The sequence below is a fragment of the Strix uralensis genome, chromosome 33 (assembly GCF_047716275.1).
Source record: "Strix uralensis isolate ZFMK-TIS-50842 chromosome 33, bStrUra1, whole genome shotgun sequence".
NCBI lineage: Eukaryota > Metazoa > Chordata > Aves > Strigiformes > Strigidae > Strix > Strix uralensis.
The window spans coordinates 1172577-1198292 of NC_134004.1; the positions used below are offsets into that span (position 1 = coordinate 1172577).

General features: G+C 46.9%; 3 protein-coding genes across 3 annotated transcripts; all 3 read right to left on the reverse strand.

The window, feature by feature from the left end:
• Positions 1-3459: 3459 nt before the first annotated feature.
• On the reverse strand, positions 3460-10080 carry LOC141936546 (keratin, type II cytoskeletal 6A-like). The gene is made up of 9 exons (XM_074853594.1): positions 9646-10080; positions 9017-9225; positions 6335-6395; positions 5593-5688; positions 5257-5421; positions 4753-4878; positions 4398-4618; positions 4091-4125; positions 3460-3665 (listed from the first exon to the last, which is right to left on the reverse strand). The coding sequence occupies exons 1-9, from the start codon at positions 10078-10080 to the stop codon at positions 3460-3462; spliced, it is 1554 nt and encodes a 517-aa protein (XP_074709695.1).
• Positions 10081-12044: 1964 nt separating this feature from the next.
• On the reverse strand, positions 12045-15733 carry LOC141936671 (keratin, type II cytoskeletal 5-like). The gene is made up of 9 exons (XM_074853820.1): positions 15239-15733; positions 14609-14823; positions 14249-14309; positions 14033-14128; positions 13603-13767; positions 13222-13347; positions 12666-12886; positions 12362-12396; positions 12045-12256 (listed from the first exon to the last, which is right to left on the reverse strand). Exons 1-9 carry the CDS (start codon positions 15731-15733, stop codon positions 12045-12047), a joined length of 1626 nt encoding a protein of 541 aa, XP_074709921.1.
• Positions 15734-19550: 3817 nt separating this feature from the next.
• On the reverse strand, positions 19551-24092 carry LOC141936670 (keratin, type II cytoskeletal 75-like). Its single transcript, XM_074853819.1, has 9 exons — positions 23613-24092; positions 22373-22587; positions 21772-21832; positions 21479-21574; positions 21066-21230; positions 20722-20847; positions 20255-20475; positions 19943-19974; positions 19551-19835 (listed from the first exon to the last, which is right to left on the reverse strand). The coding sequence occupies exons 1-9, from the start codon at positions 24090-24092 to the stop codon at positions 19639-19641; spliced, it is 1593 nt and encodes a 530-aa protein (XP_074709920.1). The 3' UTR covers positions 19551-19638.
• Positions 24093-25716: the final 1624 nt, after the last annotated feature.

Genomic DNA, 25716 nt, shown 5'->3' on the forward strand with positions numbered 1-25716 from the left:
GATGGTGCTGACAGTACAGCTCTTCACACTTCTCGGGGTTGCAGCAGAGCAAGAGCTGAAGCTCCTCATGCCCCCGACTCCGGAGCAGACAAGGTGGGATTGGCAGGATGTCAAGACCAGCTCGGAGGGGAATGAAGGTGGAGGGAGAAGCTGAACGCAGGAGCAGGAGGCAGTGCAACCTGGCCAGAAACCCTCTGCAATGGGAAGCAGAGCTTCCACCTTTTTGTGCCCCAGGAAAACAGGCTTCAGGTGCACAACCAGCCCTAAAAGACAATTCTTAAAGATGTTTATGAACTTAGGTTGTTTGGTAATATCCCACACATCTCTTTTGCTGAATAGTGACATGAACCGCTTTTAAGCACACACCTATCGTTGAGTTATAGCCTGCATCTCTAATTTGAATGGGAGGGAATCCCTGGTCCCATAAAACCTGCATTTGCAAACCTCCCTTTTTTTATAGTAAGCATGAAAGAGCAACACAGAACCAATCTTTTGATGTTTGCACGGCACTGGGAGCGAGGGAAGGAGTGTTGCTTTGGTTTACATGTGGGAAAAGAAGAATCTGAGTTAAACTCTTGGGAATATTCTAGGGACCCAAACACAGGGGCTGATTTGGTTTGATATTACATCAGCCTTTAGCCAGAGTTGCTCCTTTTGCTCCTATAATTTACACTTTTCTTTCTTTCATTTGACCTCTGTCATTTTGTTGGCCTCAGGAACAATCTTTTAATTCCCTGGGACTGGAGATGGACCCATGCAAGCATATTTCTTGGTGATAGGGCTCTGCTGATCTGTAACTACTAGCAGAACACTGGTGCAACAAGGCGGGGTGTGAGAGCAGGAGAAAGCAGTGAAAGACTTTCCAGCCCAGACCTTTGCACCAGCTGGGAAAAAAACAAAAGGCAAATGTTGAATAGATCGAGGTGATCACTCAAGCTACCTGTGTGCTTCTGTCCTCCACTGAGTGCCCTGAAGAGGGAGTCTCTTGTTTTCCCTAGTTTCGGGGGGAGTGTGACAGATACTGATCAGATGGTCTCATCTTATTGCTTGCAGAAGTGTTGTCTGTGGGGAATAGTTTACAGGAGAACTGGGCTTGGTCATTTCTTTCTGGTGAAATTGTTTGGCAAATCCCTGTGAATGTAAGTTTGGACTATATATACATTTATTTTTCAGCAAAGGACGTGGGTTCAGAGTGACAAAGATGCAGGAAAGGCAGATAGGTCTTTTCTAGAGAAGGAAATAGGTGATTTTCAGTCCCACCTTTGCTGAAAGATCGAAAGGGCTCTGTGTCATGGGTGGGAACCCTCTTAATTCTTTTGCCTCCAGTGGGATAATACATAGGGCTTAGCCCTGAAAATCTCAGCCTTTTCTAAAGCTTTCATGTGATTTTCTTGGCATCCATCATGGCCTGAGAACATGTTCTGCTCCATGAAGAGGATCAGAGAGAAGCTCATGCACGCAAGCCTGAAAGCTGGCCCGCCTCATTTAGCTGCGCAACGTTTTAGGGTAAAGCTGTGTGGGAGTTGTATGTGCTAAGCACTTTTTGGGACACAGCCTAAAAGGAGTTCAGAGAGCTCAGCATCTTTCGTGATTGGGCCCTGGATGCTGGAGAACAGCTGCTACAAGTTGGCATCTTCCGTGAAATGGAAGAAGTCATGTTGGCTTCTTTTCTCGCTTTCTCTCTCTTGGGTTTTTAATTACAGACCTGAGCAGAGCTCAGTACCGCCAGCTTGTCTGAGCCAGCCCGGCTTCGATCTGCTGACCCAAGAGAAACCTCAGCTCGGGAGCATCCCACTGCCCTGGGATCGCATCCCTGTCTAGCACTTGGCCTGACAGCTCTGTTGGCCTCTCCAGAGAGGGGATGGAGATAAATCCCTCCTGTTTTCCTTGCACAGGCTGCAGGTCTGGAACAAGCCTTTCCAGAAGTTTATCTCTGATGCGTGGGATCCATCTTTCCTGACTTTAAAACACCTTTTGGAGTGCTCCTGCAGTGCAGATATCTTCAGCCAACTTCCTGGAGCGCTTTCAGTCCCACAGAGGGAGGGAGGTGTTACTGGACAACAAATCATTTGACCCAAAATTGTCCTTTTTCTGGCTCAGATGTAGGCGTTTATGGCCAGGTGAAACCATCCCCACCTTCTGGGCTGGCTCTGTTGGCTTTGCAACTTGGAAAACCTCCCAAAGTGCTCGGGTATTGCTGCTCTGTGACCCCTGTCACCAAGACACTTAATGTTCCCCCTCCTCTCTGGGACAGATGGGGAGGAGGAGGAGGAGATGGGAAGGCTCTGAGTGACAACAAGTGCCTGTGGCAAATCTTCTAAACCTTACTCTAAAATTACACTTTCAGGTGAATTTCATAATGACACAGAAAACCCACATTGTTCATGGTAAGTTTGATTGCAGTTTATTGAAGAAATTTCATAAAACCCAACAGGAGCATTTCATACAGCTCAACAGGAGCAGAAGATGAGAGGAAATGAGCTATTTACATTTTGGCACATAATTCTCCAACCCTCCTCTTTGCCTCCCTCCTTCTTCTGTAAAAAGAGAAGGGAAAAAAAAAAAAAAAAAAAAACCAAACCAAAACAAAAAGGCAGCTAAGAACAAAGGCACTAAACCAGAGATGTTTTTCCAGGTTATGTAAAATTTATACCAAAGCCTGCTGTTCCTCCTTTTTGTTTTTCCTTTATTTTTAACCCTTGTCTCTACTTTAAGCTTACTTGACTGGTGGAAAGGAGAATGATTTGCTGCTGAGACGAGGTCTAGCAACCTGTTGGTTACATGGTCTTTTGGCCTAAATTAGACATACTGGGTGGGCGAGGAATTAAACATTATAGAGAGCCAACTCCTTTTACCTATGGAAAATGAAGGCTGCATTTTTGGATGTAGGTAGAGCTAGAGAGCCTGGAGTGAAACAACAGCAGTGCAAGAGGAATTGGGAAACAGAGCAACTGCCTCTATAATGAAAGACGCTTTGTTTTCAAATTTTCAAGCCTTTGGGGAGAGCAAGCCCGGCGGTGGGGAGCAGGGTTGATTAGGAGGGAGCACAGGAGACTCTGTCTCAACACACCTCCTGGTTTCTACCATGAGTGGGTGAAGGGACACGTTCTGCTTTCACGTGCACGGATCTAAGTCCTGCATCTACTCCGGATTTGCACGAGGGAGCCCTGGGAAGCTGCGAGCTGAGCTCTAACGATAGCACCCATTAACGGGAAGGCTGATTACTCATTGACAATCAGCACTGGGCTTCTGGTAAGCTGAGTGAGCCTTTATGCAGAGGGATTAATTGGACTTGAAGAGGCACCTCTCCCAAGCCAATAAGTAGCGCTGGGAATATGTTTTCCCCTAGTGGGAAAGTGATAAGTGTGGCTCTTTGGATGGTGCTAATAAGCTTTGTGCTGGCAGCAGGAGGTGATACTCAACTTCTTCTGCTCCGGGTGAGCTGGGTGCTGCCATGATTTATCTCCAATAGCTCTTCTTGGTGGTGCTTTTTGATACAAGCGTCATGCTTGAGCTTCTTCCCGTGCCAGAGCTGAATTCCCCAGCCAGGCAGCCCCCGCTGCTGGAGCTGGCACCGCTTCCCCCCATGCTGAGCCTGTTGCTGAAGCCTGACCCCAGCCTCAGCGCATTCCCACCTCCGTAGCTGCTCCCAGATGAGACCACAGCTGTGATGGGAAACCACGGGCAGAGGGTTAGTTTGTTTGGAATAGTATGGAGGAATTTCAGCCTTTAGTTGCACATGTTCATGGTTTTTCTTGGACAGTCTACCACTGCCTGTACTTCACACATCTTATTCTCTGGCTTTTCTTCCTATCCTGTAGCAGAGTTGGCCTTAGACCTCTGAGTCTCCTAGGGACAATCTCAAAGTACAAAATCTTTCAAGTTCAGAGCTGGTCAGAGAAAGGGTGTGTCAGGCTCTCTGGCCTCCCCAGTCTCAGAGCCCTGCAAAACCCCAAGTATACTCCATTTTTGTGCTGGTAACTACTGGCTGCATAGAGCTAATTTTCATTGTCTTATCCTCAATTCCAGGTACATTTAAGGAATAACTCAATGAAAATTCAATCTATTGCTTATGAACCAGATTACTTACAAATATTCACTGCACCAACGCCTTCTCCAGCCAACCTGGAAGAAAGAGAGGACAGAGAAGTAAGGGCTTATTATTTAGGACAATTTAAGCATAAATTTGGCACCAGGGACACTGAGGAACAGAATGGTCTGGGGTGTTACGGTCTAATGATGAGCGTCTGATAGGAACTGAAATAACACCTCTAACTGTGTAGGACAGGGGTGTGTCTTCTTGCAAGATTTGTGGCCCTTTCCTCTCTTGTTGCAAGGCAAATGTGAAAACATCCATGGGTTTGGACACTGTTTGGTTTGCAGCGGGAGCCACCCACCTGCTCTCCTCGCCCTCCAGCAGCTTCCTGTAGGTCGCGATCTCGATGTCGAGAGCCAGCTTGACGTTCATGAGCTCCTGGTACTCGCGGAGCTGCCGGGCCAGGTCTGCCTTGGCCTTCTGCAGAGCATCTTCCAGGCCAGCCAGTTTGGCCCTGGCATCCTTGACAGCCATCTCCCCGCGATGCTCAGCATCTGCAATGGCCGTCTGCAAACTGGAGCACTGCAAGAAGTGGAAATAGGTCTGGTGACTGCTCCGTGAGTTTGGACCCCGATTCCCAGGCATCCTTGCAAGGGTACAGCAAGGTAGTGGGGATGGAGGTGCCCCCATGTTTGGAGGGGTCCTGTGCACCATACCTGTTTCTTTACACTATCGATTTCTGAGTGGAGCCGCTGGATCATGCGGTTCATCTCTGAGATCTCCATCTTGGTGTTGTGGAGGTCATCCCCGTGCCGGCCAGCTGTGAGCTGCAGCTCCTCATACTGAGGTGGGCAGAGAGATGAGACACCAGGGCACAGTCAGAGCTGGGCAGGAGCTTGAACTCATTGGTAGAGACTGACCCTGCTCTGATCCTCTCTTGACCGGGTCTTCTGACTCTTTCTGTACTCAATTCAAGCTCTTCCTCGTGAGCTTTAGCATATTTCCTTCCTCCCTCTATCTCCTTATGCTCCTCTATCTCTAGTTGTCAAAATGGCATTTTCACATGTCCAGGAAACTAAAATGAAATCCTATCCAAATCGATTTGATTTTACACCCTACTCCCCTGTCCTCTCTGCGTGCACTCTCCAGTATAAAATAGCCTTTGGGTAATGCTAAACAAAAATTTTCCTAGCTCGGCTGGTTAATTTTCACATCCTCACCTTGCTCTGGTACCAGGACTCAGCCTCTGCCCGGCTCCGGTTGGCGATGTCCTCGTACTGCGCTTTGACCTCTGCGATGATGCTGTCCAGGTCCAAGTTTCGGTTGTTGTCCATGGACAGGACCACGGAGGTGTCGGAGATCTGTGACTGCATCTGAGACAGCTCCTGTAAGTCAAACAAATTAATTCTCAGTCCCAAATGTTTCACTGTTGTGCTTGTCTCGGGTAGGAATGGGGAGGAACCGCAGCTCTGAACAGCTCTCCTAGGCTGGTTCTATCCTGTCGATACCAGGAAAATGGGGAAATGGCAGAACTGGGAAATTTGGGAGATTCTTACTGCTTCGTAGAGGGCTCGCAGGAAGTTAATCTCCTCTGTCAGTGCATCCACCTTAGTCCCGAGGTCCACCTTGTTCACGTAGGCAGCATCCGCGTCCTGGAACCACAACAATAGAGGCAGCGAACCAAACCTTGCCTATCTTGTCATTTAATATGAACCTTTGGAGACAAAGCAGAACTGAAGACTTTCTTGACCTCTGTACCTTTTAAACAGATCCAAGAGTGAACTGGTTTCTTCCCTCCACCTTTTTTCTTGGGGGAGGGATGCTGTCCCATAGGTCTAAGCAATTTTTGACATGTCAGAAGCCACTGAATTTCCATTTTTTTTTTTGCCAGTGCACAGACAGATATTTTGGACAACGCTTGAAATAGTGGAAGTTTCCTGTTTTGTCTCCTGCAGGGGGGACCGGGGGGCTGTGGAGGGTGGGATTGGATACAGAAAGGCTGCAGAACTCGCAGAGCTCTAGTGGAGTGACTAGAAGTTACAGATGACCCAGATCTGATCTGGTACCTGGAGGACCAGAACTCACCTGAATTTTGGATGAGGGGCCTGAAACAAGAAGGAGCTATTGCCAAGGACTGACACACTGGCACAACTGGGTGTTTCTGCTTCAAGGAGGGATGACTACACCTTTGCTAAGTGCTTTGCCCAGCTTGGCACTGCCGGATAAAAAGGGTTTATTTGCATTCAAATGTGTTTTGCCTTTAAAAAGTGTGTCCCTTCTTTGTTGTTGGCGCCTCACCTTCTTGAGCAAAACAAAGTCATTCTCTGCAGTCGTGCGCTTGTTGATCTCCTCTTCATACCTGTTGGGAAGGGGAGATGAGCATCCCTTTACAGCTTCCGTACTGCAACCCACCCCAGGGTGCTTGTGGGGAGACCAAAGAGTCTGTTCCCAGGGGCATTTACCACCGATGCATAGATCTTTGGAGAAAACAATAAAAACAGCTGCTAACAACACTTATGTCCTTGCTAGGTCAGTGCATATATTATATGTAGTGTTATTAGATAGATATATCTCACCGATTATGATAGAAAGACAGCACCCTTGGGCTAGGGGGTGGGAGGAGGCCATCTAGAAAAGCTGCAGGCCTTCATTAAAGGCACATTTTATCCTCCCAGAAGTTTTCGCTGTGAATGGAAGCCTTGTACTCTCTAAATTTTCTCAGGCTGGGAGGGCTGGGTGGAGCTGTGGCTGAGCTCATCACTGCCACACCTGGGTTAGTCAGAAGAGCTGGGATCTCTGACGCCAGCTCCCGTGGTGGCTTTGGGAGGGCTGGGGATGGCCAGGGAGGAGGGAGGATGATGGCCTGGGCAAGGAAAGCCAAGGTCTGGATTAGCAGCAGCGCACAGTCCCACTCTTGGTAAAGGATAAAAACCAGCAACAGCTGTGGACTGATGCCCAGCTCAAATGAAATGATTAAATGGGGGAGATGAAAGACAGGAGTTCAAAGCAGAGAGTCCATGCAGCTAATAAAACGTTAAGCTTTCATGGGGGAATATTTCTTCACATCAGGAATATCCAAGCCTTAAAATCATTGCCATTAAGTAAAGTCCTAGCCTGTATATAGATTTGTGGGTCTGTAAGCTCTTAGGCACATAGAAGAGGAAAACTAATTTGGCATATGTCTAATTCCTAATTGCCGTTTGGATTAGTATTTGACTCAGAAGAGCAAAGCATTAGAAAGAATACTTTGGGATCCACAAAGTTTACAATGCATAAAGGTAAGAAGAACAAATTCCTAGGAAATGGGGACAGGAGCAGTGACGTCCTTTTGGAAGGTGTAGGCACTGTTGCCACAATGCAAGAGGATGGTCCCTGCCCAGCAATGTGTATGACGTAACTGAGCTTTTGCCCAAAGATTCCCTGATCTGGAGCCAGAAGGAATATTTGCCACTTTGTCAGGTGCAGGCAGAGTATTAAAGTCTGAACCTCTTCTGTGATGTGACCGTTGGTTGTCAAAGGATTTCTTGTCTGAAGTCATGATGCGCCCAAAGGTCTATTCTCAGCTGGGCGATCTCTTGCTGCTTTGCTGCTCCAGACTGTGCTGATGTTAGACATTGCTTTTCAAAATTTAAAACTGTTTTCACCGTGGGCCTGTGACGAGAACAGGAGGAGGACACTCTCTGACCCACTTAATTGAGAGCAGTATTGTGCTTAAAGCTGGGATTCATCTCAAGTCAGCTACCTCGAACTTGCCTATTTTGGCTAAGTTCTGTTCTTTGGGGTCTCTTCTGTAGCTGATGGAGGATATTTATCTCTGGAATGTCATTTGTCGCATCCTAAAATGAATTAAGGAAATCCACATGGCTGATTTGTAGCAGACCGTGAGGTCTTACATGGCCAAACTGACACAGGACAGATTAGTTTCTGTTAAACATTTCTTTGCTGAAGGCACAGAGAACCATTAAAAAAAGTCTCAAAGTAGACTGTGGATGAGGATTTCTCTTCCCCAAGGCAGTTGTTTCTGTTCTGAGGCTACTTTTGGGCTAGAGGCACTGTTGGTAAAGGTGGCAGAAAGTGTCAGACACATGATCTCCCGAGAAAGGGAGAGCAGAGGGTTTTCGGCAGAACGCGCGTGTCCTTGCTTTGAATTGCAGCCTGCACCCAGCTCTCATCTCTCGTTTTTCTGGTTCCAGATTGACAATTTAATCTTCTTACTTATTCACATCCATTAAGCAGTGTATCCCTCGTGGGCATGGTAGCAGACACTAAGGCTTGATAGATGTTTGTCCAAAGTGCAAAGAGTGGGTGAGAGAGGGAACACCTCCTCCTACCAGCCTAAAGAGTTAATGAGCTGAGCTGAAACATTCGCCCAAGATTACAGTGACTTTCCATGGGGTGGAAGCTTACTCTGACTTTCAGAAGTGCTAAAACTATCCAGTACATTGATATTAAGGGACATTATAATATTTTTTTTTAAAAAAAAAAAAAAGAAAGGAAGAAAAAGAAAAACGCTTAAGCACACACTTAAAATTAATCTTTCATTTTAGACAATTTTTCTGTCCTGGAAAGGAACCCACATTAGTAAGAAATGTGAGCGTTCAGAGCGCCTAATAGTCTTGTTGAGATTCAGGTTTCATCCTAGATTGTATTAAAATGACTACATGGGAGCTGAAACCATTTGGAAAGCTTAAGCTCTGGACAGACTAAGCTTTTGAGAAGCTGCTCCTGAACTCCTGTGGATGTCTGACCATCTGAGCCTTTTGCAGCATTTAAAAATTTCACCTGTCCCTGCAAAAAACTTGTCTTGCAGTGGGTAGAGTGCTGCTGCTGATGTGTATCCAGCAGGTAAAGTGAGGGGAGCTGAGTCACTTTAGTCCTCTGAGGTCTCACAGTTTTAGGGTTGCCTTGGGTCTTTTAGCTCGTTCAGGAAGAAGATAAAGTGAAAAACTAGACAGGTTTCTTTCTGTGTGTGTTCCTTACCTGATCTTGAAGTCTTCAACAGCATCCTGCATAGCCTTCAGCTCTGAGCTGAGCCGCAGCCTGTCCCCTCCTAGAGCCTCGAGCTGTCTCCTCATGTTGCTGATGTACGCGTCAAACATAGGTTCAAGGTTATTTTTCGCAATTTTTTGGTCCTTCAAGAGGCTCCATTTAGTCTCCAGTACTTTATTTTGTTGCTCCAGGAACCGCACCTGAAACCCATCAGAACAATTTAAATCACTGGGGATCATCAACTCAAAACCTGCCTCACTTTTCATGAGATGGGGGCTTTAATGTGAGGGGTTTTTTGGTTTTGTTTTGTATAATTTAAAGTGGGCTTTAGATGGGTGTGTCATCAAAAGATCGTTGGTAGGAAGATTTGGACACCAGGAGCAATATTCAACTGCAAAGAAACCTGGAAAAATAATTTGCACCGTATCTAGACTGTCTATAGAGCTCTGACAAAATGAGCTGTATAGACAGTCTGGAGTCAGCGGTAACAAGCTGAACAAAATCCTTAACTCTGTGCATTAAAGATTTAGAAGTAAATTTATAATGTTGAGAGCAATCCTGATTCTACTCTACAGGCAATGACAAACATGCCAGGCTGGATTAAGTGGAACGTGTCTTACCTTGTCGATGAAGGAGGCAAATTTGTTGTTGAGGGATTTGATCTGGTCCTTCTCCTCCTGCCGCACTCTCTGCATGTTGGGGTCAATCTCCAATTTAAGAGGTACCAAGAGGTGTTGGTTGACTGTGACCTCTTGAATACCTCCAGGGCCACATCCTCCTCCAAACCCAAACCCAGCTCCACCAACCCTATATGCCAACCCGCCATGACCTGACCCATAACTGTATCCTGGTCTAGCAGAACAATACCCTCCGCTCATGGAAATCCTCTTGCTTGCCCCTAGATTGTGAAGGCTCCTGCTGCCAAAACCACTGCTGATCTGTCCCACGCCTCCACTGCTGCTGCGGGACATGGACACGGAGCTGAAGCTGCTTCGGTGAACAGGCATAGTGGCAGAAGCAGCACTGGAACTCTTAGTGAGTCCTCCTGACCTCATGTCGAATAACTGCTGTGTAAACATTTGCCGGTGGTGAGAGCAGAGGACAAGGAGGTGAGATGGCAGATGAGTAGAAATTTTTGGGAGTTTGGATCAGGAGTCCCCTCTGCCTTTTATCCTTTTGGAGAGCTGGGCTTGTCCGCAGAGGACCGCAGCTCCATTGGCTGAGCTAATCGGTTTGGTATGCTGGCACATGGCCACCCTCCCTAACCCGTTAATCACCAGACTCGCTAATGCAACGGGCTGGCAACCTTCAGGCTCATAAAACTAACCAAATTTTCTAACCTGTATTTTTCAGAGGAGGGATTACTGGTGGGGAAAAATAAAAAATATTTACATCTGGAAGTTCCCTTTCGGCTTGCTTTTAACTTGGTTGGTGTTGGTGCCCATTTAGTTTAAAGCTGATGGGACTGAAGTTGCCACAAGAGGGAATCTAGAGATGTTGAAAATGCCAGTTGGACATGTTTTGCTAAAGAAAAAAATGACTTTTCTCTCTGATAGCTAGCTGTCTTGGGGTAGGAGCAACCTGTCCTGACTGAGGCAAGAAGTTAGATGTCTTGGTCTGCACTCCTCATCTTTGCAGGCAACACTTCATCTGCACAGAGGTACTTCTGGTAAAGTTGATAATTTGGGAGGCACCTGTGCCTTTCCGTTGACTAAAGGGAGTGTGGGTGCTTTGCTTAGCCGAAATGCTGAATGATGAGATAGCTAAAAGTACATGGTCCCCCAGAGAGGAAACAGCCTGACTTGTAAAAGTCCAGGTCATTGGATGGCTGTTTGATGCTGGACAGTGTTTAAATAACAAACCAAATACCAGTTCTGCTGGTGTCAATGGAAACATGGTGCAGAGATGCCAGAGGAAGATGAGCAGGTGTTGAAGAGGACGAGCCACTTCCTTTCCAGTAGTGTGTTACTGTGTTTAGGTCTAGAGGACTAATGAAAAGCTGGGGTTTATTATATCGCCTTCTCTTTAGGCTAGGAGTCAGCGTGCACTTAACGTGCGTCACGTTTTCTTCTAGTGCTTTAGTCACTCAGCAAGGTTGTGTCAGAGACTGAACCAGCACAATCCACTGTGGTAATCTCAGAACATTTTTTTTTTTCTTAAGATGAGCTTTGGTGCTTTTGTAGTTTGTTTCTCGTTACTGCTGTTCAGGAGATCAGAGAAGGGGAACTAAACCTTCCTTACCCTCAGGGTCTTTAACTATCTCACAGCCTATGTCTGGCGATGTTATTCTTCCCAAAGAGGGTGAGTTTGGGGGGTTAATGGGTCTTTTCCATTTCTAATTATGGTAATGGCAGTGACGGCATTTTACTAGCCCCTGCAGCTAGTGCATGTACAGAACAGCATGAGCTGAAGTACTTGTTTTCTTGGGAAAAACTAGTTTTAATCCCTACATGACTCATCGCGTAAAACCTTGAAAGATTACAGGGGTTTGGGCACTATCAAGGCAGCATGAAAATGCTGAGATGCTGCAATGTAGAAATGAAGGACATTTTCTCTAGTGCCTACTAAGAAGAGTAGATATTTTCCCATCCTGTGGATGCTAAAAAACTTTGCTCACACAAATGGGAATGGAACATCCAGCTTCCTGTTGGATATAAGAGGTGTCCATGGAGTTGCAGTGAGTGCAGGGGAAGGAAAGGTCTCAGCTCTTTTGTGTATGACTTTGATTTACCTTCAGCTGTACTCTGTTATGTCAGCCACTCTTTTCCCCAAGGTCCTATGAAGTAATTGGAATTAAAAGGAGGATGCGACAGAATTAATTCCACGTGCCTTTTATTAGACGAACACTGGGAAATGAGGATTTCAGAGAGTCAAAGAACAAACAGGAGCATGGCATGTTTTATATAAATAAGGACAGACAGCTTTGACTTCCAAATTTTTTGCAAGTAACAGGGTAAGGATTGCACACAAGACGAGAGGAAACTCGGCACACGCTAGCTAACAGTGCTGGTGTCTGACTTTAATAGCATCTCTTGGTTGAAGAGGTGGTGGAGACGTACTTTATGCTGGAACTGCTTCCACCGACCACACATGACCCGGCTGCGCCTTGTCCGCTTCCAGAGCTGAAGCCCATTCCTCCAGCACAGACCCCACCTCCAACACCGCTGCTGCCTCCAAAGCTGACACAGTTTCCAGTTCCATAGCCCGTTCCTACAGGGGTTCTGGTCACAGCTGCAAGAGGAGAACACCCGCTTTAGAGGCATCCACAAACAGTGGGCTCTGAGTGGCAGGGAGACAAATGTAAAAGTTGGCAAACTATGTTTAAAAGTTACTTACAGATATTCACTGTGCCGGCACCTTCTCCAGAGAGCCTGTTAGGGAGCAAAATAAACCAGTAAGAATTCAAGGGGAACCCATGACCAGGAGCTGGTTGAAAAGGCAGGAGAATCTTCTTGGAATATTTTTGGTGGAAGTTGGAAAGTTTGCACGAAGGCTACCATCTTCCCAAATAGCTCATCTTCCTGGGCAATTGCTTGCCTTTAAACAGCTTTCAGGTCTTCTGAACGTGGGAAGACTAAACGCAACAAGGGTCTGTGACTCCACTGCACTTCTGGAAATTGGGATATAAAATTGCACCCACCTGCACTCCTCTCCCTCCAGCAGCTTCCTGTAGGTCGCAATCTCAATGTCCAGGGCCAGCTTGACGTTCATGAGCTCCTGGTACTCACGGAGCTGCTGGGCGAGGTCTGTCTTGGCCTTCTGCAGAGCTGTCTCCAGTTCGGCCAGTTTGGCCCTGGCATCCTTGAGGGCCATCTCCCCACGCTGCTCAGTATCTGCAATAGCTGTCTGCAAATTGGCGCACTGTGGAGGAAAAGTAGTCGTTGTGTTCCTTATCTAGAGCATAGACCAGTTCTTTGTACCCTGAGGTCATGACCATAGGTGTGATCCATGTTCTGAGCCAGGTCACAACCTGGATTTAATCTAACTCCACACCTCGTAACATCATCTTAGGTTTACTCATGTTGCATTGTTACTCTTAGTGGTGTTACAGCACTGAAATAAATGGTGTCATACTCATTCCTTATCCAGCAGAACTCACTGACATACATTTATTTTTATTCCCTGGAGTTGACTGGACAATCAAGAAGTTAGACCGCAGCAAGAGTTTAGTCTTATGCATTTACACTGCTTTTTACCTGTTTCTTCACACTGTCGATTTCAGAGCGCAGTCGCTGGACGTGGCGGTTGAGCTCGGAGATCTCCTGCTTGGTGTTACGGAGGTCGTCCCCGTGCCTGCCTGCTGCAGCCTGCAGCTCTTCGTACTGTCACAGAGAGAGGAACAGCCAGTCAAGGTAAAATATATTGATTTTGGAGCCAAGCAGAATGTGGGTACGTGGGTGTTTGCACTCAGAAGTGTGCATATGTTCTCAATCCCAAATTAGCACTTCAAACTTTATAGGATTATTAAATCTGGAGACATCCTGTGTTATAAAAATCACAGTGGCACCCACCTCCCCATGGGAAACTGGGGGAGGGAGTGTGGTTTTCCCATTGCAGAAGCCTTCCTAGGCACTCACCCTGGACTGGTACCAGGACTCAGCCTCCGCCCGGCTCCGGTTGGCGATGTCCTCATACTGTGCCTTGACCTCTGCGATGATGCTGTCCATGTCCAGGCTGCGGTTGTTGTCCATGGTCAGGATGACAGAGGTGTCGGAGATCTGGGTCTGCATCTGAGACAGTTCCTGTAAAAGCAGCGGGTATTTCGGTGAGTCGCAGGCGTGAGACACGAATGTTGCTGAGAGGAAGGAAACTCCCAAGTTAGAGGGTAGACCTGGATGGACAAAGTGTTTTTTCTAGGATGGTTTCAGGCAGGGTTAAGACAGCAGGTGAAATGGAAAAAGCATTGAATTATTTAGCGGAATAGAGTGGAAAATAAACAGTCCTGAGCCTCTGAAGTGGGAAAGGAAGGCTGGAAACTGGGAGAAGGATGTAAATGCTGGTGCTTACGGCTTCATAGAGAGCTCTGAGGAAATCTATCTCCTCCATAAGGGAGTCCAGCCTGGCTTGCAGCTCTGTCTTGTTCATGTAGGCAGCGTCCACCTCCTAGAAGAGGAAACACATCACAAAAATGAAGTGGTTTTCGGAGAAGCAGAGGAAAAGCTGAAGAACGTGTTTCTTGCTATGCTCGTGCAGAGCTGGGAGGGAGAGCGTGCGTGCACCCACCTTCTTCAGGATCACAAATTCATTCTCGACAGCTGTGTGCTTGTTGATCTCTTCTTCGTATCTGCAGGATGGAAATGGAGGGTTAGCCTAGCCTTGTACAAAAGTTATTTCATATTTTCAGGACCAGCCTCTTATTTTTTTTTGTATGCGTGTATGTACGTACCTTGGTCTCTTAGCCCTATCATTTTCTGCCTGTGACTTTCAGCCATGGGGAAGTGAGGCTGAATATGTCTCGTATTAAACTTAACCTGGGCCTTACTCAGAAGATTATATCAGCAAAAAGGCCTTCTTTCCTCATTTGACTGCACAGATGCAACAGCGAGCTGGCCTCTGTTGCAGACCACAGATGGGCAGACTTACTTGTTCTTGAAGTCCTCAGCAAGGCCTTGCACCTTGTTCAGCTCCACTCCCAAGTTCTCCTTGTCTGTCAGCAAGCCGTTCAGCTGTCTCTTGAGGTTGTTGATGTAGGTCTCAAAGAGGGGCTCAATGTTGTTTCTGACTGTTTTGTTCCCCTGTTCTTGCAGAAGGGCCCACTTGGTCTCCAGGACCTTGTTTTGTTGTTCAAGGAATCGGACCTGTATAGAGAAAGAAGGTGTTTCAGAAACAGTGATTTTAGGACAGTTTTTCTTAGAGACAAGGTACAATCCTGCAAGGATTCACTTGCTGGAAGGTGGGAGCTCTCAGCCCTTGTGGAACAACTGACAGTTTATACAAACATTGCACATCTGATGTTAACATTCCTGCTCTTTTTGCAAACTCTGCTTCCTTACACCCTATATCACCATTTTCTCCCTGTTGACTGGTCTCAGCATTAATGCGAGGGATGAATGGTCTCAAAGCTAGAACCCCTCAGGTTTTATTCCCAGGCTGCTGATGTTAGAAATGGCAGTACAAGAGCAGCAAAATTGCTGATAAAGATACAACTTGCCCTTGTTTGTGCTTCCCCACTGAAGAATCAACACAGCATAAGCGAGAAATCCTATGTCTCACCTTGTCGATGAAGGAGGCAAATTTATTGTTGAGGGTTTGAATCTGATCCTTCTCATCCTTACGGATACTCTGGATGTTGGGGTCAATCTCCAGATTGAGAGGTTTCAGAAGGCTCTGGTTGACTGAGACTTCATGGATGCCCCCAGCTGGGAGAGCAGGGAATCCAGGACCACCCATGCCACCACCAAACCCAAAGGCACCACCAACTGCACCACCAAAACCACAGGAGATCACAGGGACAGCACCAAAACCTGCAGGTCCGTAGAAGCCACCACCTCTTCCAGCTACAGAGATCCTCTTGCATCCACCAAGGCTGTAGAGGCTCCTGCTTCCAAAACCTCCAGCAAATCTTCCATACCCAGGGGCGATACTGCAGCTCCCACCTTGGGATGCAGAACGTAAGCAGAAGCTGGCGCTGCTGGCATTTGGGATGAAGGCAGAAGCAGCACTGAAGCCAGTATTGCTCTGGTTCCTTGCAGCGCACTGGCGAGACATGGCAGCTGATGTGAGCAGGGTGAGAGCGATAGAAAGAATAAAGCAGCGAGGAAGTGGATGAAGGCAGGAAGGTGAAGTTGTGCTCCCCCAGGCTGGGACTGGCCCTTTTATACCCTTACTAGCTGGGGATGGGTCTGGCGTGGTGCTCATCTTACTGATTAACTGGGCTCGGCACACCCAGCAGCAAAGCGGACGGTGAGTTCACGGTGAGCACTCACAAAGTGCAGAAGTTGCATTTTTTTGTGACAGTCATGATCTGGCTGTTGAAATATCTGAGAAAACACTAAATACTGCCTGCTCAACTCTTGTTCGCAGCCATCCTTTTCCCACTCCCTCCTTTCACCTCTGCAGTAGATGGTTCCCCTTGTTGGGCAAGCGCTCGCTCATCTCTATTTCATGGGTGAATCAATCCCTCTGTTGCGTAAAGGCACATTATTTCACGGTGCAGTGGTCCGAGATCTGAGAAATCTGTTATTGTGGGTCTGTGTTTTCCTGCTGCTGTGGTTTTGAGTAAACCCCAGCGGGGCATCAGCACCTCAGGCCCCGACTTGTCAGAAATTCTGGACTCTTGTTCTCATGTCCAAACAAGAGTCATTTAAAGCAGAACTGATACAGAAGGGAGAAAGAGGTGATGGAGGGAAAGCCAGGGTGGTGATGGGTCATTAGTGGAAGTCCCGGACCATCAGCTATCAAAAACCAGCTGGGGAGCGGGAAGGACATGGAAGGTAATTTTATGAATGGCATTTTCAGACCTTTTCTTTCTGCGAAAAGTGTCTACACTTCATCCTGATTCAGACTGACAACAAATGATGAAATATCAGAATATGACCTGGGAGGGAGTTACTGTTGTCTGTGACGACACAAAACCTGAGTTGGCGATTTCTCAGGGCTTCACCTTCACATATTTTAGGGCTGTTTCCTGACTCATGGGGTGACCTTGTCTCTACACGGTGTGAAGCCTGTTCCCAGGCTGCCCTCCCCATGTCTGTTGTCTTCCCCCTCTGATATCTCTTACTCACAAGGAAATCCAGTGCTTGGGCTCCGGGCTTACAACATTGTTCTCAGACAACTCCCTTATTCCACGTAGCACCCAGGAAAAGTCAAATAGTGCATTTCTCTAGTGAAAGACACATGGTGTCCTGACTCGCCCTGTGCGCGCTGTGTGGCAGCACCGTACGCATGGACACTTATCCTGGAGCAGGCAGGATGCTCAGAAGTCACTCCCAGCGTCTGGTCTGAGTGCCCAGGGACAGACACGCTTCTCTTGGACCCTGCAGCCCTTCGGTTTGCCAAGGTACATCTCTCTCGTGGATGCCCATGCCCGAGCTGAACACCTGCTCATCAGAGGAGGTAGCAGCCCACCTGCAGAGTGTTGCTGGAAGTCGTAGCTTTCCCCAGCCATTAAAAAGACACGTGCAGGCACCGGGGCATGGAGCAGGTGTTTGCAGATGCATCTTTCAAGTGCGCGCTTGTGCTTGCCATTTCACATATGGAAGCCGGGCAGTCAAGTGAGTTTGACCAGGAAGTCCCAGGAGGGTAATTTGCAGGTGCCTGCCATCTCTTTTTGCCTTTCAGCCATGCTTTTTTTTTTTTCTTTTCTGTTTTATTCTCTAGTCAACTAATGTTTCCATTACACACCTTGGAATAAAACTAAAATAACTGTTCTGGGAGTGTTTCAGCTACTGTGCGTTACAACAAGCAGCAGTTTTTAAGAGAGCAGAGCTTCTGTGACTAAGCTACTGACTGTCTTAAAAAACTCTGTAAAAATGTAATGGGTAGCAATTAGCAATCAGTTCCCTCCATGCATTGCAAATTCAAGCCCCTGAGTACAAGCACCATTCATTTTATTATGACTAAGGTTTTAATCTGGGCTGTGCTAGAATTAACGAGGGCTGTCCTCTCCCACTGAAATATAAGCCCCAGGTCATCGCTACGACTGTTTAACTTGACCAGCAGGGCTGGATGCAGAAGGTTACGTACACGGTGACCAGAACCAGGACAGCTGTACATTGGTCATGTATCCAGAGGTGCGGACTTTTGCCAGGGTGGTTTTGTATCTTGCTTAAAAAGGAATGCCCTGGGAGAACAAATAGTCTGGCCCCAACCTTTCCCGTGCTCGATGAAGGGCTTTGTAATCTCTGTTATGGCCCAGGTGTTGATGCAATGGATGGCACCCGTCTGACGTGCCTGTTGCCTATACACGTTCTATCCTCTTTGGTTGGAGAGTGTGTCCGGGCAGCAGTGAGGAAAACCATTACTTGACCTTGCCTGGGCTGCTGCTCAGAGTGAGGCGATTGCTCCTTCCCAGGAGGCTGCTGTATTCAGGAGTGAGTATTTGGGAGGGAGAAGTGGTGGAGCAGGAGTGGAGAGCTGCAGCAGACCCATCACTGAGCCTGCAAGTTTTTGGGAAGGAGATTTCCAGAGGGGTACAGAGAGGAACATGCAGAGTTCACAGGATCCTTGAAAATTATGGGAAGCTGCTGGTCTCTATATTATTCAGGCACTGCCAATTCCGCTCTATTTGCCCATCATTTTGAGTATTTTCCTAAGAGTTCTTCTCTACCCATTACTGGAACTTATTGAAATACATGGGGTGAGGGTTGGGACCTTTTTTCTAATCACATCTGTTTGTTCAATTGATGTTCCAGCAATGAGATCTGTCACTCTGTAGCATTCAGCCAGATGATGCTCTGCTTTTACTTCTCAATTAATTTCTCCCAATTAGTCAGAACCACATCTAGAATTGCCACACCTCCTCTGGTTTTTCTTCACCCTCTCAAAACAAGATCTTGTCTCCAGTGTGTTCTAGAAACGTGAAGAAACTTTGCCTCTTGAAGACTTTCACTTTCCAACAGGTATCCCATTGGATATTTTTTATAGCTATTGCATGAGTGACATCTAATTAAACACAGCACGTGAATGCGTATGGACCAGATCCTCCACCTGCTGATAGTCAAAGGGGAGGGAACATCAGCATCAAGACCCAAGATAAACACCTAAACCAGTGTGGCCAGTGCTCTGAACAGAAAGGGAGCTCTTTCAACCTGCTCGGGCAGATGTTTGCACCGCTGGCACCTACGCTGAGGTGAGACAGCTCAGTAAAAGGGGTTTTGAGATGGACTGATATACTTGCGGGTGGTTGCTCTGACTCCCCTAGTAATTAGTTCCCTATTGTTAGAAGTTTATGCAGGTACATCACACGCTTGGCACTGCCCTTTGTACCCCCTGGGAGCCAGGCTGCTGGATGTTGCATTGCCTGGAAGCTGCACAGTAAATGAATCTTAGACCTTTTCCCCTGTGCCCGGCTCTTGCCTTGGCGTGCCCTGTGTTTAGCTTCCAGGTGTTTTACTCGCACAGTGGGGAGAACATTGAAATCAACGGCAAACCTCCCTTTGGTGCTACGCTGTGCTTGTGTGTTTTGGCTGCTAAGGGAGAGATTCAGGAAATGTGAATGACGAGCAAAAATCTGAGCCTTTAACTGGGCAGGGCCCTAGGAAAAGTGCTTGTTATCTGCATTTGCATTTGCTGTTCCATGTCTTTAATTAAAAGGTCCACAAAATAGAATAAATTACGTATGCATTTTTATTAGACAAACACCAGAAAGTGAAGAGAGACAAACAGTCATGGGACACGTTTTATATACAAAATCCGGCCAAAAAATGCTGAGCTGTAACAAGCAAGTTGCAAATTTAAAACAGTTAAAACAGTTGGACTCATGTTCAATAGCAGAGCCCTACACGACACGTGCTAGACAACACAGCGGAGGGAGAGTTCCTAGAGTGAGGCTCCTGTGCGACAAGACATAGGGTTTGGGTGGCCCTCATTCTGTTGACCCCAACTATGCTTTAGTAAAGGACCAGCATTAAGGTGTTTTCTGGCAAGTGAAGGGGTCTGAAAGGAAACATTTAGCTTCTGTAACTTCTTCTGGTGGAGGAGGTTGAGACGAACTTCACGCTGGAGCTGCTGCCGCCTCCGAGGGTGGTGCTGGTAACCCCGGGACCGCTTCCACAGCTGAAGCTGTTCCCCATGTTGCAGATTCCCCCTCCCATGCTGAGGTTGCTTCCTCCTCCATATCCCGTTCCCACAGTTGTTCTGGTCACAGCTGCAGGAAGGAGAAAGAAAAGCTTTCAGTTTCTCTGGGCATTGCTTCTTGGTGCAGAGACACACTGATGCTTAAATAAGGTAATGGCATATATTTGAGAGACTTACAGATATTCACTGGGACGCCATCTCCAGCCAGCCTGTTAGGGGACAGACAGAACAAGGTAAGAGGATAAGAGTTCTGTTGATAGTGGGGGGAAAAAATAGGGTACATTTCCTAGAGACCTTTTGGGATAAAAATAAAAACTTGGCGTAATTTGGGGATCATTCCCACAATGTTATTTCCATTAACTAGGACAATCTTCCTCCCTCCCTGCCCCCTAATGCCCAGTTTGGCATTTCAAAAATGCTGAGCATCTCCAGCGCTCGCATTGCTTTGCTCCTCCAACATCAGGACTAGAAGGGTTGTCTCCCACCCACCTGCACTCCTCGCCCTCCAGCAGCTTCCTGTAGGTCGCGATCTCGATGTCCAGGGCCAGCTTGACGTTCATGAGCTCCTGGTACTCACGGAGCTGCCGGGCCAGGTCAGCCTTGGCCTGTTGCAAAGCATCTTCTAGCTCGGCCAGTTTGGCCTTAGCATCTTTGAGGGCCAGCTCCCCGCGCTCCTCAGCATCCGCAATGGCCGCTTTCAGATTTGCGCACTACAGAAGAGAAACCCCCAGTCAGATTCCCCGTACAAGACCCAGACTTGATCTTTATCTACCCTGAAATCACAATGTCTTATTCCAGCACCATCAGCTTTACCTTTTTTAGTGACAGCTCTCCTTTTGAAAGAAAAAGTATCAAACTGAGCAGAACTTGTCTAGGTTGCCTCTAACATTTTCCTTCCTCTCCCTTGCAAGTCAGGGGGTAAAATGGTTAAAAGTGTGGGATTTGCTGCTTTTTACCTGTTTCTTCACACTGTCGATTTCAGAGCGCAGTCGCTGGACGTGGCGGTTGAGCTCGGAGATCTCCTGCTTGGTGTTACGGAGGTCGTCCCCGTGCCTGCCTGCTGTAGCCTGCAGCTCTTCGTACTGTCACAGAGAGAGGAACAATCACCCAAGGTAAAATCCATCGTTTTTGGAGTAACCCAGGTGCCTGAAGGCATGGGTCCCTCCTCAAGCCCAGACTAGCAGCTGGAGCGCTGCTGTGCAAGATACAGTTTTCTAGAAGGTTTTCTTGGAAGAGATGGTCTTTATCTGTTCAAGACAAGACATGAAGATAACAGCACGGAAACCCCCAGTTTCTTCACCTTGGTTTGGTACCAGGACTCTGCTTCAGCCCGGCTTCTGTTGGCGATATCCTCGTACTGCGCCTTGACCTCCGAGATGATGCTGTCCAGGTCCAGGTTTCGGTTGTTGTCCATGGTGAGAACGACAGAGGTGTCGGAGATCTGTGTCTGCATCTGAGACAGCTCCTGCGAAGTGCACAGGGGATTAGGTGAGCTAATTCACTTGAGAGATGCCTTTTCATCCTTTCAGATGAGTGTGCAGACCTGGGAGAGGCTACAGATTGTTATCTAAACAGCTAAATCGGTTGGTATATCTCTAAAGAGGTAAAGGATTTAGCATCTCCCCGGGGAAGAAATTACAGGCTTTCAGAGAAAAGGAGGGAGGGAGGCTCTTAGCTGAGGGTTGAAATGTCTTGGGAGGTGGTTGTACTCACTGCTTCATAGAGGGCTCTCAGGAAATTAATTTCTTCAGTCAGCGCATCTACCTTGGCTTGTAGTTCCACCTTGTTCATATAGGCAGCATCTACATCCTGGAGGATGAGAGATTTAGGTAATGTGTTTTAAACTCTAATTAGCAAGTCAGGAACACACGTACATCTGCAATAACAGTCCCGGGAAGAAATTGTAAAAAAAAGCTTTTGGAATATGGATGGACGGATTTGTGAATTAACAGGTGATTAGAGTTCTACAAGTAGTCATCAGATGGTGTTCTGTAATTTGCTCTCACCTTCTTGAGTGTCACAAATTCATTCTCTGCAACTGTACGCCTGTTGATTTCATCTTCATACCTAATGGAGGGAAGCAGAAGGAGCATTTGTTTAGGCAAGTAACAGATGGAGGTGATTTTGGTTTGCTGGAATGAACTTCCTTAAGAGCATTTTGCATACAATGTTCTTTTCTCCTACAGAGCATCTGAATAAGAGACCATGAGCGTGTTCCTAGGCTAAACTAGTTAAAACAAGTACATCAAAAAAATTTTAAAGAATCTATTCTTTTTTCCTATTTCTGGCCATTAGTCATACTCCTTCTGCCTGTCTTACGCAAATTAAGCACGCTGTCCTGAAACTCTCAGACCTACCATGTAATTTTTTCTCTCAGTAGGTAATTTAGTTAATAAGTCTTTGATCATATTCTAAATTATTCCCTAAATGTTTGTGTATTTGGATCTGTTACTCCGTTACCGTTTATCCTGAGAAAATGTCACAGCCTTCACTGTCAGGAACTCCCGTGTCTCAGACTCTCCTGGATCTCCCAGTTGGTTTAAGGATGTTGAATGGAGAAAGGCTGCACCTACCTAGGTAAGTGGACCACTAACTCGATAGACTTACTTCTTCTTGAAATCCTCAACCAGGTACTGCGTGTTGACGAGCTCTCCCTCCAGCCTTCCCTTGTCGCTCAGCAGATTGTTCAGCTGCATCCTGAGGTTGTTGATGTAAGTCTCAAAAAGCGGCTCCAAGTTGTTCCTAACTGTTTTCATCCCCTGCTCCTGAAGCAGGCTCCACTTGGTTTCCAACACTTTATTTTGTTGCTCAAGGAATCGGACCTGCAAGCAGAAATATCCTGAAGATGTTTTGAAAGAGCAGAGATTATGGAGAGCTTTCCTTGCACAAGTAGGAGCTCAGTACTAGCTGAGGCAGTGAAGTACTCTTTCCAGCTGGTTTTCACAGCCAAATTCTCATCTGTTAGAAGAAGGAATTTGCTATTTAACTGCACGGACCCTGCTCAGTATTGTGAACAAACTCTGGAATGACTACTGATTTTCTTGCACCAGGCTTCCCCTTCATTGCTTTGCTAACTCACAAGGTGCATGCATTTCCTGTGAGGAGTGCATGTAAAACCAGATAAGGAACAAAACGGGGTTTGCACTCTTATTAAGAAAACAGTAGTAAAGTGCCATTTCTCCTTCCCTTCAGTATAGCTTCCCCACCCCATAAAAGCTCCAAAATAATGTAGTATTTTCCTTGAAACCAAAGAGGAGCTGCTCAGCCAGAGCAGAAATCAAGCAGATGCTTTTGTGCACTTAATACAGTTAACAAGGAAATGAAGTGGACAGACAGTGCCAGATTAGATTTTCCTATTTTGATCTAACAGTCCAAACATGCTGGTACTGTTGCAGTGATTAGCTTTAAATGCCTTTAAGGAAATTCAAGCAATGAGACGCTTACTTCTCCCTAGTGCCAATTCATGGGATTCCTTTCTTGGCCATTTTAGATGGGTTGCTTGCATTTCACTTTAACTATCTAAAAAACTGTTATCAAGGCTCCTATAATGCTCAACGGAGAGAGCCCAGCATCTCCAGAAGGATGGGATTGTCTTCTAGAGCTCTCTTTCTCCACTGCCTATGAGATGTCAAGCAGCAAATGAGGAACTCGAAAACTGGATGATTAATTCATAGCAGCCACTATGTAGCAGGTACCATTCCCTAGAGTTTCCAGGGACTGGGCATCTTCCAGTCTCATTCCTCACTTCTATTCATTCTTGATCAGCTTATGTGCTCATAGAGCAGCTAAGAAAATTGTTCCCATCAAAAAAATCAGGAGAAGATACTTAGGGAAGCTCATGTCTCACCTTGTCAATGAAAGAGGCAAATTTGTTGTTGAGGGTTTTGATTTGCTCCTTCTCCTCCTTTCGGATCCTTTGGATGCTGGGGTCAATCTCCAAGTTGAGAGGTTTCAGAAGGCTCTGGTTGACGGAGACTTCGTGGATGCCCCCAGCTGGGAATCCAGGGCCACCCATGCCACCACCAAATGCACCATATCCAAAGCCACCACCGTACACGCTACCAACGCCACCACCAAAACCTGCGGATCCATAGAAGCTACCACCCCTTCCAGCCACAGAGATCCTCTTGCATCCACCAACATTGTAGAGGCTCTTGCTTCCAAAGCCACCACCAACCCTAGCAAACCCGCTGCCAGCATTGCAGTTTCCGACCCGGGTGACAGAGCACGAACTGAAGCTGGAGCGGCAGGTGTTTGGGATGATGGCCGAAGCAGCGCTGAAGCCACTTCTTCCCCTCTGAATCCTCACGGTGGACTGGCGAGACATTGCTGGCTTTTGGATTGGGATGGATGCTACAGCAAGAATAAAGGAGCAAAGGTGCTGGCCTGGAGCAAGGAGTAGGAGGGAAAGGAGAAAGATGAACCTGTGCTCTCCACGGGCTGAGGAGAGCCCTTTTATGCATGTATGAGACTGGGATGGGTTTGATGAGGTGGATCATCTTTCTGATTAATTAGGCTTGGCATGTCCAACAGCATTCTGGAGAGTGAACTCACTCCGCACACACGCCCTTCTGAAATAATATAGCCAGGTTCTGAGCAACAGTGGTATTGTTTGGGAATAACTGTCGCCTTCTGCCCTCTTTGTAGACAGCCAGACTCTTTGCCATATCAAAGCGTTTGAAAGTTGCAATGAGTCACCTTGGGCACAGGGAGGAAAACACCGTTCAGAATGCCTGTCACTCAACACCTCTCTCATTGGAAAACTTCATCCCTCGGGATTGCTTTCGCCCCTTTTCTGTTCACAGGCAGGGCTTTGAAAAGTTACAGTCCCTTGTGCTTTAGGAAGGGGGTCTGTGGTGGGCAGAGCAGGGCTTTACAGCAAGCCCTGCAGTAAATTGTTCTGTCCTGGGGTTTGGTGATGTGTGCTGCATGGTCCCCTCTATGCCGCCACGGTATACCTGCAGAAATAGTTTTGCTTCCATCCCTGTAAAGGCTCAGCTTCCTGAGCTGAGTCTTCCGAAGATCCTGCTTCTGCAGACTTATTCTTCTGTCACTGAAAAAAAAAAAAAAAGGAATGAAAATGAAATGTTTTGACAAGGTCTTTTGTTCATGTGAGGATTTTGACAGCTGCCATCGAGCTCCATCACAAATAGTTGTGCTAGTACCTCGGCTTTGAAGATTCGGACTTCTGTATTTTAGCAGGGTGTAAACAAACAAACCAAAAAAAAAAAAAGAATATAAAAGAGAGGAGGAAAGATTGTGGGAATGGGGACTGCTTTGAATCCACTGGCTCTATGGAAATGGAGTGCTCTGGCGCTGTTCCCACTTGCAGTTTATAAACACGATGTAGTTTCCTGAAGATTTAATCAGCTTTTTCAGCACTGCACATCTGAAAGTGTGATCCTGCCTGCTTGAATCCACTGGGAAAGTGCTCTACAGGATTGCCCCTGCCCAGATCCACAGCAATCAGTGAGACATCCTGGATCTTTCCTTTCTCAGCCGCAGGTGCCAATGCAGCCCTTTGCATTTAGCATGGCAGGCAGTTTGAGCAACAAGTCAAACAGAAAAATGTGAAAAATAATTCATTTTGGGTGACAGCAAGTGTTTCTGGCCCTCATTGTGTTTCAGGTTGTTCAGGAAAAGATGACTCATATATAATTTATTTATACAAGAGGATGAACTTGCAAAGCATCCCCCCCGAACAGCTTCCTCTCGTGTTTTCTGCGAGTCCGAGCAGCTGCTGGCTGCAGTACAGGAATAACGTAATGTTGAGGAATCACCACGGCAGAGGGGTGTTGTGCTTCCATCTGCCCCCGTCTTGCAGCGTAGCCGGGTAAAGGAAACTCCCAGAAATACTTTGTGTCCCCGTTGTTTCCCCAGCTGCTTTCTTTCAGATGGATTGCATCTGCAGTTGAGTTTTTAAAAGAAGGGGGGAATAAATAGCAATTGGT

What these genes read in the sequence shown, in the direction of transcription:
- LOC141936670 (XM_074853819.1), bottom strand. Translation starts at nt 24,092, where the DNA reads ATGTCTCGCCAGTCCACCGTGAGGATTCAGAGGGGAAGAAGTGGCTTC. An exon ending in TCGACAGTGTGAAGAAACAG is followed by an intron (nt 20,476 to 20,721) that starts GTAAAAAGCAGC and finishes TCTCTTCTGTAG; the next exon opens with TGCGCAAATCTGAAAGCGGC. An exon ending in CTGGAGGGCGAGGAGTGCAG is followed by an intron (nt 19,975 to 20,254) that starts GTGGGTGGGAGA and finishes GTCCCCTAACAG; the next exon opens with GCTGGCTGGAGATGGCGTCC.
- LOC141936546 (XM_074853594.1), bottom strand. Translation starts at nt 10,080, where the DNA reads ATGAGGTCAGGAGGACTCACTAAGAGTTCCAGTGCTGCTTCTGCCACT. An exon ending in ACTTTGTTTTGCTCAAGAAG is followed by an intron (nt 5,689 to 6,334) that starts GTGAGGCGCCAA and finishes TTGTGGTTCCAG; the next exon opens with GACGCGGATGCTGCCTACGT. An exon ending in TGCGAGCCCTCTACGAAGCA is followed by an intron (nt 5,422 to 5,592) that starts GTAAGAATCTCC and finishes TTTGACTTACAG; the next exon opens with GAGCTGTCTCAGATGCAGTC.
- LOC141936671 (XM_074853820.1), bottom strand. Translation starts at nt 15,733, where the DNA reads ATGTCTCGCCAGTGCGCTGCAAGGAACCAGAGCAATACTGGCTTCAGT. An exon ending in GCTGAGGACTTCAAGAACAA is followed by an intron (nt 14,310 to 14,608) that starts GTAAGTCTGCCC and finishes TCCATCCTGCAG; the next exon opens with ATACGAAGAAGAGATCAACA. An exon ending in AGTCCTGGTACCAGTCCAGG is followed by an intron (nt 13,348 to 13,602) that starts GTGAGTGCCTAG and finishes TCTCTGTGACAG; the next exon opens with TACGAAGAGCTGCAGGCTGC.